This window comes from Leiobunum rupestre, chromosome 1 (assembly GCF_980474605.1).
Source record: "Leiobunum rupestre chromosome 1, qqLeiRupe1.1.hap1, whole genome shotgun sequence".
Classification (NCBI taxonomy): domain Eukaryota; kingdom Metazoa; phylum Arthropoda; class Arachnida; order Opiliones; family Sclerosomatidae; genus Leiobunum; species Leiobunum rupestre.
The window spans coordinates 31296533-31310033 of NC_143384.1; the positions used below are offsets into that span (position 1 = coordinate 31296533).

At 37.1% G+C, this 13501-nt stretch overlaps 2 protein-coding genes across 5 annotated transcripts; one reads left to right on the top strand and one right to left on the bottom strand.

Moving 5' to 3' along the window:
* Positions 1–1613: 1613 nt before the first annotated feature.
* On the top strand, positions 1614–2924 carry thoc7 (THO complex subunit 7). 2 transcript variants are annotated; one of them, XM_090164406.1, is made up of 6 exons: positions 1614–1715; positions 1960–2083; positions 2160–2287; positions 2347–2433; positions 2499–2693; positions 2765–2924. In XM_090164406.1, the coding sequence occupies exons 1-6, from the start codon at positions 1688–1690 to the stop codon at positions 2809–2811; spliced, it is 609 nt and encodes a 202-aa protein (XP_090020532.1). In that variant the 5' UTR covers positions 1614–1687; the 3' UTR covers positions 2812–2924. The 2 variants fall into 2 exon arrangements, with proteins under 2 accessions (XP_090020532.1, XP_090020533.1); XM_090164407.1 differs by having other exon boundaries at positions 2768–2924.
* Positions 2925–2978: 54 nt separating this feature from the next.
* On the bottom strand, positions 2979–5052 carry LOC149962093 (sulfotransferase ssu-1-like). 3 transcript variants are annotated; one of them, XM_090164409.1, is made up of 3 exons: positions 4823–5052; positions 4619–4681; positions 2979–3972 (listed from the first exon to the last, which is right to left on the bottom strand). In XM_090164409.1, the coding sequence occupies exon 3, from the start codon at positions 3961–3963 to the stop codon at positions 3091–3093; it is 873 nt and encodes a 290-aa protein (XP_090020535.1). In that variant the 5' UTR covers positions 3964–3972; positions 4619–4681; positions 4823–5052; the 3' UTR covers positions 2979–3090. The 3 variants fall into 3 exon arrangements, with proteins under 3 accessions (XP_090020535.1, XP_090020534.1, XP_090020536.1); XM_090164408.1 differs by having other exon boundaries at positions 4469–4681; XM_090164410.1 differs by lacking the exon at positions 4619–4681.
* Positions 5053–13501: the final 8449 nt, after the last annotated feature.

The window sequence follows — 13501 nt, forward strand, 5'->3', positions numbered from 1 at the left end:
TGATTCCGTGATTCGCTTATGATTCCAAGATTCGAACGCGATTTTTTTAATCTGAAAAATTGAAGATTTTCAGACAAGATTCCTACGATTCGGAATGTACAGCAGGCCCTGATTCCTTGAAACCGACCGACCCTGGCCGCCTGGAGCGGAAAAAAAGAGCGAAAATTTTACCGCTCAAAAAAGAGCGGAAAAAAAAAGAGCGAAAATTTTACCGCTCAAAAAAGAGCGGAAAGAGAGGAGCGAAATTTTGGCGCTCAAAAAAAGAGCGGAAAGAGAGGAGCGCCGATTTTACCGCTCAAAAAAGAGCGGAAAGAGAGGAGCGAAAATTTTCCGCTTAAACTTCTGTCTTCTGAGTGTCCGATTTCAAAATAATTAGCAATGGCGACGAGGGTTTTCGATACGTGAAACTAGTACACGACAATCGCTATACAGTGGCGTAACTAAACTTACGGTTGCCCGGGGCGGAAGACAAAACCTTAGCCCCCTCTCATACAATTAATATTAATTAATTAATAATAATTTGAATGACTTCAAGTATTGATTAATTAATTGACGAATTAATTAATTATTATGGCAAATGAACTACAAATATTATTTGCTTTGGTAATAAACATTGAAATTAAACTTAAGACTTTACTGAAAGTCTGAAATACAAGGAATAAAAATGTATACGTGATAATCTGCGACCGACCATTCAAAACGCGCCCTCCGCTCTTATAAGTTTGCACCTGGGGCCCCTTTCGCCCTCCTGGTAGATACGCTACTGCCCCTACATACCTAGGGATTGTGTGTAGAAAGTAGATGAAGATGTAGTTAAAGCTTCATAAGTTATTTGTATGCTAGAAATGAGCGCAATTATTATCGATCAAAAAGAGCGAAGAGAGGAGCGAAAATTTTACCGCTCAAAAAAGAGCTGAAAGAGAGGAGCGAAAATTTTACCCCTCAAAAAAGAGCGGAAAGAGAGGAGCGAAAATTTTACCGCTCAAAAAAAGAGCGAAAAGAGAGGAGCGAAAATTTTACCCCTCAAAAAAAGAGTGAAAAGAGAGGAGCGAAAATTTTACCGCTCAAAAAAGATCGAAAAGAGAGGAGCGAAAATTTTACCCCTCAAAAAAAGAGCGAAAAGAGAGGAGCGAAAATTTTACCCCTCAAAAAATGAGCGAAAAGAGAGGAGCGAAAATTTTACCGATCAATAAGACGTGAGCGTGAGCGGCTCTTTGACGAAAATGCCCAACACTGCTTTTAAAGCACCCTGTCTCCCAAGGTTGGTAAAATACTGCGTGCCTGTCTCCCATCTACCTCATCTTGCAGCGGGCCGCGTATTGGTCCAGAATTTTTCCCGTTTTCCACGCGTTTTTTCTCCACGTTTAGTATGCCGTGTTGCGGAGTTTTTTTCTCTTAGGAGGGTCGTAACGTTCTTAATTAAATAACCCTTAAATCGCCCGTCACAGCGCTCTAAATCCGTAAAATCCCGATTGAAGCAAAAAAGTATATAAGCAGACGATATTTGTAAAAATATATTTTTTTGGAAAAGATAGAAAGCGCCACCGCGGAATGATAAAGTTTACAATCAGCGACGAATTTGTCCCGCACATGGTCCCGCGAAACCCCGATTTCTGAAGACATAATTTTATCTCTAGTTATATATTCCCAACTCAATGGTTGAAAGTTGACTTGAAACGACCTCAAAATGGCGACTCCTGCTGCTGTTAGCGAAGGTGCTTTTATTTGGTTTTTATAGTCCTTATTTCTTAAAATAGTATCCTCTGACTATTTGAATTGCAAGGTTTATTTGGGTTTTTCATGTTTGGACATAATTATTTTTATTTTTCGTCGTCTTGCTCCTCTTATATGGTGTTGTAATTTTTTTAGGATTAAGCCTTGGTTGTTAATAACTTTCATAGGCTCTTGCAGCCTTAGTTTGATATGAAAAGCTAATTATGTTATTTTAACTACCATTAGATGACATTATTCGACGGCGTTTATTGGTGGATGGAGATGGAATGGGCGATGATCGACGTCTTAATATGTTTATGAAAATGTTTGTTAAATGGTGTTCTATGAAAGATGAACCTGAAGAAGAAAGGTACAACAATATAAGCTCTTTGTGGAAGTATATATTCCTTGTAAAGAAATAATGTTTAATATCTTATTCATAACAGGGCTGCTATGTTTGAAAAAATGATTCTGATGTTGGTTCAGTGTGAATTCTCTATGACCAAATCTCAACAAGTTATCAAAATGTATCAGAAGGAAGTTAAAATTTACGAAGATCTGTACCTTAAAATTGGTAGCTAGAAATTAAAACCTTTCTTTATGCGACAACAAATAAAACTGATGATTTTAAAGAAAGGGGAATAGCAGATGCCCAGGAAAAAATTATTAATAGTAAATTAGACCTACAGAAAGCGAAACGTATTAGGAAAAACAAGCAAGGTATGGCTTAAATTGCCATTTTAATGAATAAAACATCAATTAATTGGTTTATTACAAAATTAAAGAATATGATGCGCTAGCCAAACTTATCGAGAAAAGACCTGATCGTAAAGAAACACTAGCTAAATTACAACAGCTAAAAGGTGAAATAGGGGAGTTGCAAAAAAATAAGGAAGACTTGGATTTTAAACTAGAAAAACGACGTAAACAATTTCAAGTGTTGCTGACAGCAGCCAACGAATTGCAGCAGATATTGCAAGGTAAGATATTATAATTTAATACTATTTCTTACTAATAGAAGGTAAATATTGAGTTCAAAATTTCATTTTAGCAGATGATGCGAATGACAGTGATGGCGAACTTCATAATACCTCCTAATATTTTAGCAGGTGGTGTAATTTTAGCTCTAGGATATGTTTGTGGGAGCCACCTTTAATTTTTATAACCATCACCCCCTCACTGTACATAAAACTGTTTATAATAAAATGCAATTTCATAAAATATACAGTATAGTTTATTTTCATAAGAGCATACAATGTGCGTTACTATGAATAGCAATGATTCAGTTTTTTTTTTAAATATTAATAACATGGACTTATGAAATTCGAATATAAAAAAGCTTTAAATTTATAAATTAAGTTAATATAAGAGGTTCAATTAATGAATGTCCAAATCTTTCCACAATTCAGAAATTGTGGTTCCAGCAGTAGCTTTACGGAATCTTTCGTTGAGTCGAGAATTTTGTTCGTTGTTGAAATAATTTTTCCAGTCACCAACGGCGGCTTTACGGAAGAAATTTTGATTTCCGTCCATGGAATATTGATATTTGTTAGCATCTTTCTTCATTTTGTCAAAGCTACTGAGTTCTAAAACGCGGTTTAATTTTTCGGGCTCCTGAACTAATTTACCAGCATCCCCTCCGAGGAAGGAACCAATTTCAGCAATGCCTTTGCGTGGATCAGCCTTTAGACGCTCATAAGTCAAGACCAAAACGTTCGGGTCATTGCGGTGCTTCCACCAGGACATAAGGTGGTCAAAATACTCTCCAGAATCAACATTTCCTTCCATAAAAGCCTCAAAGAAGTCATCGAAGGTTCCATCTTCAAAGTCGTAATCCTCAACGAAGCCTCTGGTGTGATGATAGAGAGAGACGCAGCAGTCCTTGGGATTACGGACAATATAGATGTACTTGCCTCCAGCGCTCATGTTGAGGAGTGTCGCTGGTAAATGAGACTTGAGAGTCCTGGGGGTCTTGAACTTCTCCACTTGGTTTTTGCCTTCAAACTCCAAAAAAGGGATCTCCAAGAATAATTTTTGACCTTCGCCAACAGGCTTGGCGTCATGAGTTAGCAAATAGACAATTTGCATGAGCCACGTGTTGCCACACTTAGGGTAGGATACGAGGAAGAGGTCACCCTTGCTTGGTTGGTACGAAGTGGCGTAGCGATATACGTCCTCCGTGACCAAAAGGGACAGGCTGTGACCGTCGTACTTGGCTACCCTTGGGCGTTTACCAGTGGCCATGGACATTTTCGGTTTCTGAAATGAAAAAAAAAATAATAATTACCGCGGTTTTTCAAAACGGAATTTATGATTTTTTATGAATTTTCCCGAGGCGTTCATAGATTATATAGATTTGTAAAAAAGAGTCTACATAGTTTTTAGCGGCTTTTTTATATACATCATCCATGTATTCCACGGGTTTTGTAAAACCACATTCATAGTTTTGTAAAATCCAATTTAATTAGTATTCGGCTGGTTTTGAAAAATATCGTTTTTCGCGGATTTTATCGAATATTTATTTTAAAAAAAACTATAATTTTTTGTTTACTTTGAAACTAAAACCATCCCGAAAATTAATCGAAACTCATAACTACCCGTTCCCACCGACTTTGGGAAAGAGAGGAAAAAGCAACTAAGTATTCTAAGATTTCAAAAAACTTGTATCCGAAATATATTAAAATTTTAATTTAAAAAAAAGTCAATCGAATACGCCGTGCCGTATTTCGCAAAACTTTATGAAAACAAAACTCACTTTAGGGTCGAATTTAAAATCCGAATAGAAAATTCTCCGAACAAGAGAGCTTTTCGATATCCAGCTAACTGATCGACCCACCGTCGGCACAAGTGTGATTTCTAACCCGTCTTCAATCACTATTTAAGGAAAATTTCGCGTTGCACTAACCTTTGACTATTTGGGGTGCAGTAAGGCTACGAAACGACGCGAGATAGACCGTGGTCGGAAACCCTAGAAAAGCGAAAATAGGCGTGGTATTTTAGTTAACAAATTACAAACGTCCACTGTAGACGTAATATCATTGAACTTGTTTTATGTAAAAGTAGTTGTAGACCTCCATTTCCTTGTACACCATATAAAAATAATGCGTACCTATCTCCAATCCAAGGTCGCCCCTCACGACGACGCGCCAAGCACCAGACTCTTTACATTGAATCTTATTCCCTCCGTAAAATGCGGAAGCGTGTTGAGTTGGAAATTATTAATGTAAAGGTACATTTTCCCATAGTCGAAGTGAAAGTTATTGTCGATCAAGTTTCTATCGTTCCCATTTGCGGTTTTAGTGAGGGTTGAAATTGAAATTCGTAAGCCTTGGTTGACCTAAATTCCCGCCGAAAGTATATAATATCAATCTATCATTTGATGGTTTTGACATGTACCGGTTTTTCATATGGCGCATATTGGAAAAATATAACATTTATTAATTTCTCATTGTAGGCTCTTAGTGGCATAGTGAAATTGGGAAGGACATCTTAGAGTATTTTTGTTTCAATAACGAATCGTTTAGTAGTCGATAAAAGTAATTGATAAGGCGATAATATGATTAATCAATTTAATAGTAAATTACCCCATCATGGTTACTCTACTAAATTCTGAAAACTATTCGACTGCCTTAAGAAAACTGGAGTCACCCCTAATCCCCTATACGAAATTATGGCCTTAAAATGCTCCTGGGCCGGCCAAAGGTACTCACCTACTGAAGACGATGTCCTTAGTAGTTGGAAACGAATAAAGTTTCAAAGATTCGTTTAAAGATACTTGGTTTGATTAATTACTTTAAATAACTATTATTTCTCATTAGCGCGTATTTAAGGATTTAATTAAGGTATAATTTATTTTGACACTGAAAATGTCCTTTGATTGGGCAAGGTCCCTTTTTCCAGTGAATCATTTTTGCTTCTCGTAAATGTTTTATTTCATTTCAAACTAGTAATTTTGGGAGCATCGCTCCGTTTAATTTTAGGGTGGGTTTATTTTGTATTATAGCATTACTGAGAAAAGTTATTTTTACTGGCTGGTTTTTAGCTAGAAATACTTTGAAATAAATCTCTAGGTAATTCTTCGAATTTTGGATCAAATTGTACAAAATACCAAAAAGGTAAAATTTCAGTAGTGTGGGATAAGGTTGCGAAATTGCGGAATTCTTTTAATTTTGCAATACAATTCTAAATATAAAGTAAATATTATTAATTACTTTTAATTAATTTCTTCTAATGTAAATATCATAATATAAAAACCAAATTAATTTGATTTAGAATTAGTTTATAAGCTAAGTTGGTTTATAATCTTGAATTAGTTTATAAGCTAAGTTGGTTTATAATCTTGAATTAGTTTATAAGCTAAGTTGGTTTATAATCTTGAATTAGTTTATAAGATAAGTTGGTTTATAATCTTGAATTAGTTTATGAAGTACGTTAGTTTATAATCTTGAATTAGTTTATAAAGTAAGTTGGTTTATAATCTTGAATTAGTTTATAAAGTACGTTAGTTTATAATCTTGAATTATTTTATAAAGTACGTTAGTTTATAAACTTAAATTAATTAAAAAAGTACGATAATTTATAAACTTGAATTAATTTAAAAAATACGCTAGCTTATAAACTTGACTTAATTTAAAAAAGTACTTTAGTTTATAAACTAATTAGTTTAAAAATACGTTAGTTTATAAACTTGAATTAGTTTGAAAAATACGTTAGTTTATAAACTTGAATTAGTTTGAAAAATACGTTAGTTTATAAACTAATTCGTTTAAAAATACGTTAGTTTATAAACTTGAATTAGTTTGAAAAATACGTTAGTTTATAAACTTGAATTAGTTTAAAAAATACGTTAGTTTATAAACTTGAATTAGTTTAAAAAATACTTTAGTTTATAAACTTGAATTAGTTTAAAAAATACTTTAGTTTATAAACTTGAATTAGTTTAAAAAATACGTTAGTTTATGAATTAGTTTAAAAAATACGTTAGTTTATAAACTTGAATTTAAAAAAGGTGCCATAGTTTATAAACTTGAATTAATTAAAAAAGAGTACGATAGTTCATAAACTTCTTTATTTTTTAAACTCGACTTAGTTTATAAATTACACGTTAGTTAATAAACTCGACTTAGTTTATAAATTACACGTTAGTTAATAAACTCGACTTATTTTGTAAATTACACATTACTTTATAAACTTTAATTAGTTAATAATGTTAGATCGTATCAAAATTAATTTTACTTAGAATGCTTAGTTAATGCATTATTTAGAACGTTATTTTAAACTTAAGTTACTCTAAACAGTGGTTTTGCTGGTTTAAATTAGATATACTATTCAATTTCAATAAATCTATTAGATTGTAAAGGTATTTTTAATGGTTAAAAATATTTTGTTTAAAAAAAATATAAGATAAAACGTAGTGGTGCTATAATATAACGATTTCAAGAATTTTAAACGTCGATTATCCCGATATTCAAGGTCATAAAACGAAGCCAACATTTACGTTTGTTAGTTTTCCCCGGAAACAAGTTAAATGAAATAGCTACGTTAAATACGCGTTAATTTAAATATAAAACCATTAATGAAACTTACATTTTTAACTTTAGTTTCGCCAAACAATCCAAAATCTCATGATCCCAAAAGTAAGCCAAATTCCGTTACCTAGCTTCACGGAAACGCGTCTAAACATTGAAAGATTAAACTAAAAATCGCGGTTAAAAAGTGAAAGTTAACCGTTTAGTTTGTAAGCATCTTATCTCTCCGAAATATTTCAACATTTTGCTTAAATCGAAATAAAAATTTCAAGAGACAAAAAGTATTTTTAAATTTTGTTTCACGAAGGCAAATTATCAGCAATATCGGCAAATGTATAGGGTTAGAAAATCGGTAACCCAGAACTTAATTTTATAATCTGGAATTTTACGCTTTTTACGGCAAAGCGGAGATAGGAGAAAGTTAAAAAACCACGAGCTATACGAGTTGGAATATGTGGCCCATTCAACTTTTCGCGTTTTGCGCAAAAACGACTTTTGGGAAATTGGGAACACATAGCCTAGGCTGGCTTTAGAGAACGAGTATTATAGTTTATTGGTTTTATCTCTAGGCCTAATGGTTCTCCATAGTCTCTTAATTTGGACTACATTCGAGCGTTTGACCCGATGCCCCTTGATGCCAATTAAAATAATATTAACTTTTACCCCCTTTTTGCAAAGAGGTTCACAATTAAGCGTTTCGTAATTGAATTTATAAAACCATTGCCGTTTAGTCGGGGTAGTTGATATTAATTACCCTTTAAAAGGCGTTAGAATTAGCGTATCCCGATTAAAAATTTAATCATTTTGGGGGAAATAAAATTGTACAGTTTTCGTGGTTTATTGCTTTGCGAAGTTGTCGATTTGTTTTGTCCATAGAATACCTAATGCCTCTTCCTAAATAGAGCGGTCAAAATGGAACCCGTAGAAAGTTTCTAGCCAGATTGCCAGATTTAATTTGCCCTTCCAGCAGGGTTATTATTGGTAGAGCTACTTTAGTAAAACATTTTTTCACAAGACATTTTAGGCAAATAAAATTTCATTCATTCTTTTATTCCACAACTGGGATCGAACACGGCGCGAATGGGCCAACCCACCTAGATAGTTGGGGTCCACCCCACCTATATAGTTGGGGTTCAAACCACCTATATAGTTGGGGTCCAACCCACCTATGCTATTGTGGTCCACCCACCGATGTTGTTGGGGTCCACCCCACCTATATTGTTAGAGTCCAACATAAAGAACACGTTCTATGTTATATTCCCTATGTTTTCATTTATACCCATGACTAAAGATAATTTAGGTTAAAGGTCACGCAATGTAAACTCTACGGATAAATTGTTGAATAAAGTTTTGTTTACATTTGGACCCGCACTTAACCGCTAGTGAGATGTTTTTCATATTTGAAACAATTAATAACATTAAAGATAATTTTTATCTTTTAATAAACTAATAACATTCCTATTTGCGAAATTTCATTTACGTGAATTTTGTTATTTGACTTTTTAATGTTCACCCAATGCAATTTAGTTGATGCCAAACAATATATGTTCAGACAATGCAATTTAGTTGATTCCAAACAAGATATGTTGAGACAATGCAATTTAGTTGATGCCAAACAAGATATGTTCAGACAATGCAATGTAGTTGATGTCAAACAAGATATGTTCAGACAATGCAATTTAGTTGATGCCAAACAAGATATGTTCAGACAATGCAATTTAGTTGATGCCAAACAAGATATGTTCAGACAATACAATTTAGTTAATGCCAATTAAGTAATTTTCAGATAATGCAATTTATTTGGTGCCAATTAGGTTATGTTCAGACAATGGAATCAAGAGCTACTGAACGCTTTTCTGTACTCACGCAATTGGTAGTTCATAGGTTTAAGGTTACAGGTTCCTTAACGTTGTGACGTCCCGCAGCGCAACGTCATACCGGAATTTGGGAAAATCGTTCAGTAAGAAACCGCTTGATAGATTTTAAAATGTTGCATTTGCTACCGGTTACTGAGCGCAGCCCATATGTCAGACATACAGGATGTTTCAAAAGGTTATGCAAAAATTTTAAGGAGTTGCAGGGGGTGAGTTGAGAAGTATGCCTGTTTTTTTTCCCATTTTCCTACGATGAGTCAAAAGAGCGCCAGAGAGCTTCAAAGTGTGGCCTAATAGCACCTGGAAGTAGGCTGCAACAAGCGCAAAACCAAGCAGCTGGGAAACGCGAACATTAAGGTTTGGGTTCGTGTGATAGGTAAAAAAGTACTTTGAAAATAAATCGAGGTAACCAGCGTAAAAAGGTAACTTAAACAGTATTTAAAGTCCCTGCTGCTTGGTTTTGGCGCTTGTTGCAGCCTACTTCCAGGGGCTAGTAGGCCACTCTTTGAACATAGACTAAGAAAGGTTGAAACCTTTCTTAGTCTATGCTTTGAAGCTCTGAGGCGCTCTTTTAACTCATCGTAGGAAAATGGGGGGAAAACAGGCATACTTTTCAACTAACCCCCTACAACTCCTTAAAGTTTTGCATAACCTTTTGAAACACCCTGTATATCTGACATATGGGCTGCGCTCAATAACCGGTAGCAAATGCAACATTTTAAAATCTATCAAGCGGTTTCTTACTGAACGATTTTCCCAAATTCCGGTATGACGTTGCGCTGCGGGACGTCACAACGTTAAGGAACCTGTAACCTTAAACCTATGAACTACCAATTGCGTGAGTACATAAAAGCGTTCAGTAGCTCTTGACGTAACGCTGCAAACGATATGCACCGGTTCAGATACCACTGCAGGTCCGATTACTCTTAACTGAACACAGCCCTTGTCAATGAATTACATCACTTCGAACTCGGTGACGAAAAAAGCTTCATCAACTATAGCTTTACAGATGGGGAACGGAAGTTAGTGAAGGGAATTTTGAAAACGCGCGAAATTCCTCTCGTATATCCAAAGATAATACAGAGCTCTGTACCCAATTTCGAATTCCGAAAGTTTTCTGATTGACAATTTTGTAACGAATCGTTTACCCACTTGCGGCACGTGACCTCTGAAACATGAGCCTCCATCGGTCGCTATTGTCCTATCACGGCCAACTTTGATGACGCGCTGTTGCGTGAACAGCACGTCATCAAAGTTGGCAGTAGTCTTATCTATAGTTGGTTACCATGGTAACTATTGCGCTAATTATTTCGGAGCTCTACGGGCGAGGCAGTTATTTCGAATCTAAGGTATTAGGTCTATATTATCTTTGGTATATCTCACTTTAACAGTAATCAGGAATCCACACCTCTACTTGGAATACTTATCGTGGTAGATTTTCGTCCCGATGTGGCTGACGGTTTTTGACGCAAAGGGGATTTTTTCTCTCATAGGCGGGGCAGGATAAGCATTCCAAGTAGAGGTTTGGATTCCTGTTTCCTAACATACAAAATTAGTTTAAGGCTTCGTCAAATTTTTTTCTGTGTGGCCATATAGGGCCCTAAATGGGTTAGAGTGTGCAATAACTGGTGACTTTACCGGGGAGTCGGGGTCCGGCTCTTGTAACCCATAAGGGCGGTGGCGCACTGGGAGATTTTAGCTCTGATCAAATGGTCCTATCTCCACCTCCGACTTCGGTCAGGTTTGGGCTGGATACTGAACTTCGGTTCAGGCTAACGGAGAGGGTCCAGGCAAACTGGCCGCCTCGGCGGATTGGGTAGCCTGCTGTGGGACGGTGAGCCTCCATATGCGGGCACGGCGGTCCTGTTTCCCGGCCTTTTGGAGCCCACCGGGATCTCCGGTGCTGGCTGTGCCGGGTTACTTGGACTGCTGTGTGCCCGTCGTTCCCCTTTAGGAGCTCTCTCCAAAGGGTTTGACTCCTTACCTACGTAGGTAGGGTGTCGGCTGAAGTTGCTATAGCATCCACTCTTACTCCCACTGCTGTGTGCGAAGTGGAGATTGGTCCACCCAGTGCTGCACCTTCTGCTGGGTTGAGGGGTTTGCGTCTAAGGTGCGACCATCAGTAGTAGGATTCTACTACCCATGCTGGATTTGTCACCTGTCCGGGCTAGGGGGACGCTGGCGTAGGGCACTATGATGATAGGCCTCCGGTGGTATGGTCTCTGTTACTAGGTACACCGGGCTATAAATTCTGACACACTGTGTGGCCATATAGGCTTTGTAAATATTATATTTTGGTGCGCACAGTTTTTGCGAGCCCAACGGTAAGTGTGGTTAAATATTTTTCGTGTGGTAGAGACATCGATTAAACACTAGTGTAAAGTGTTTAATCCATGGTAGAGAGTTCCAACCGGTGATGGGGTGATTCCTGTATCCTCGTTTTAACCTTAGGTCTGGTGATTAGTTCTCGAACATTATCGATTACTCGGAATTTATTAAGGTCTAGTACTTGAACTCGACCTTGATTAAGTATAATTGGAAATACTCGTCGATTATCGGGTATCAAAAAATTCGCATGTGGAGTCTTAACTTCCCGAGCAATATACGAACAGACGGTACATAAATAATTTAATAAAACGTATACTGTATTGTTATTTTACTATTAATTACTATAATTTAGCTAGTAGCCTAGTATACTAATATTTTATATCCGGCCACTAGTCACTACTTGAATAAAACCAGCTCCTAATCAAGTACTCGATAACACGACTCGTTAAAAATATCATCCGAGGTTTTTTCTCACAGCCCTACTTGTGATTTTTGCAATGTACATCCTTATACACTTCACAAAAAATTTCAATAAACTGAATCAGTGCCTTTGTGAAGAGATTGGTAAGGTATATGCCAGATTTACCCGACCACATATTACAGATTTGGACAATGTCCTTAATGAGTTTGTGTCGGAAAGTGGAGGAATCAATGCGAAGCGTACTATTTTTAGCTTCGGTTGATAGGGTGTCCACAGGCCCGGACTGGCTCCTTTGGGGGCCTTCGGCGGTGTGGGGGTATGAAATAAAAATTTAAATGGTTATTTATAGGACAAAAAATAACGTTTAAACTTTAAAGTGTACTAGATTCAACGTCAAACTCGTCTAAAGGACCTTTAGGACAAATTTATAATAAGCAATTTAGGGGCCCCTTGAGCCGTTGGGCCCTCAGCGATCGTCGACCTGGCCTGTCCGGGCCTGGGTGTCCAGACCCCTAGTCAGCTTGGTGTTCCAAACCTCAGACGAAAGGTCAATGTGAGGGAGGAGGAGTGAGTTATATATTGTACCATTTTATTTTAAATTCATGATTGTACGGATTAATTTTGAAGGTAGATGACATCAACAGGTTTCTCAGTGACTAGCCAGAAGGTCCAGTCGTTTGTAGTCAGCAAGAGGTTCGAGGTAACAGACCTTTTCGGACAGAAACCATGTTTTGATGGGTATGAAAAACTAGTGTCGGACAGAAACGATCGGAGTGGTTTATCCGCCAAATCGTTTGCCGAGTCGAGTCTTATACTTTGATGTCTTGTTCCGTACTCCAGCCTTGTGGATGTGGGTGATGGTGGCAAACTTCCATACATTAGGAACTTCTTCAGCGACAAAAGCTGTTAGTAATTATAGCAAGTGGAAGTGATAGCATAGCTGTAGTTCAAGACACGGTGTTCTATTAGAACTGAAGTGACAGAACAGTTCAAAAGGTAGTTACCAGGGGAGTATGATTATGAGAAACACCACCAGTTCTGGGGGAGGAATGGCCAGATTGAACAAGACGTCAAAAAAGTGTGCATTAATAATAATAATAATCAGTTAGGCTAATACTCAAGGCACCACCTTAGGCCTAAGTCATCCAGCGACTTTTAAAGCAATTAATTCAGGTGGCCGGGTTACAATGCATAGGAAGGTGGTGGCAAGCCCTTCATGCCACGCGAGCCAACAGCTCCCTACACTATAACTATTACCGTTAACCTCAACAAGTTTTGGAAGGGGAAACCGAAGAGCTCCAGGTAAAACCCCTTAAACCAGTGGGGAGAGAACTTGCAAACTCAACGCAGAAGGAATTGTTCCGAGTTTTCACCCAGTGCCACAAGCTGGGATCGAATCCGGCTCCTCTTGTCACGAGGCGAAAGTGCTAACCACTCCGCACATTTACCACCTCGCGTGGATCGGTATTTAACCTTGGTTACCAATTCTGAGATAGTGAATTTAGATTTACGAAGGCTGTTGACATGGGCTATAGACAGCCTTGTGATTGGTGTTTATTTGGTAAGCAATATTGTACTCGAGCCTCCGTTTGATCGCCAACCGAGCTTTCTTATAATTCGAATCGTCAGAATCTATA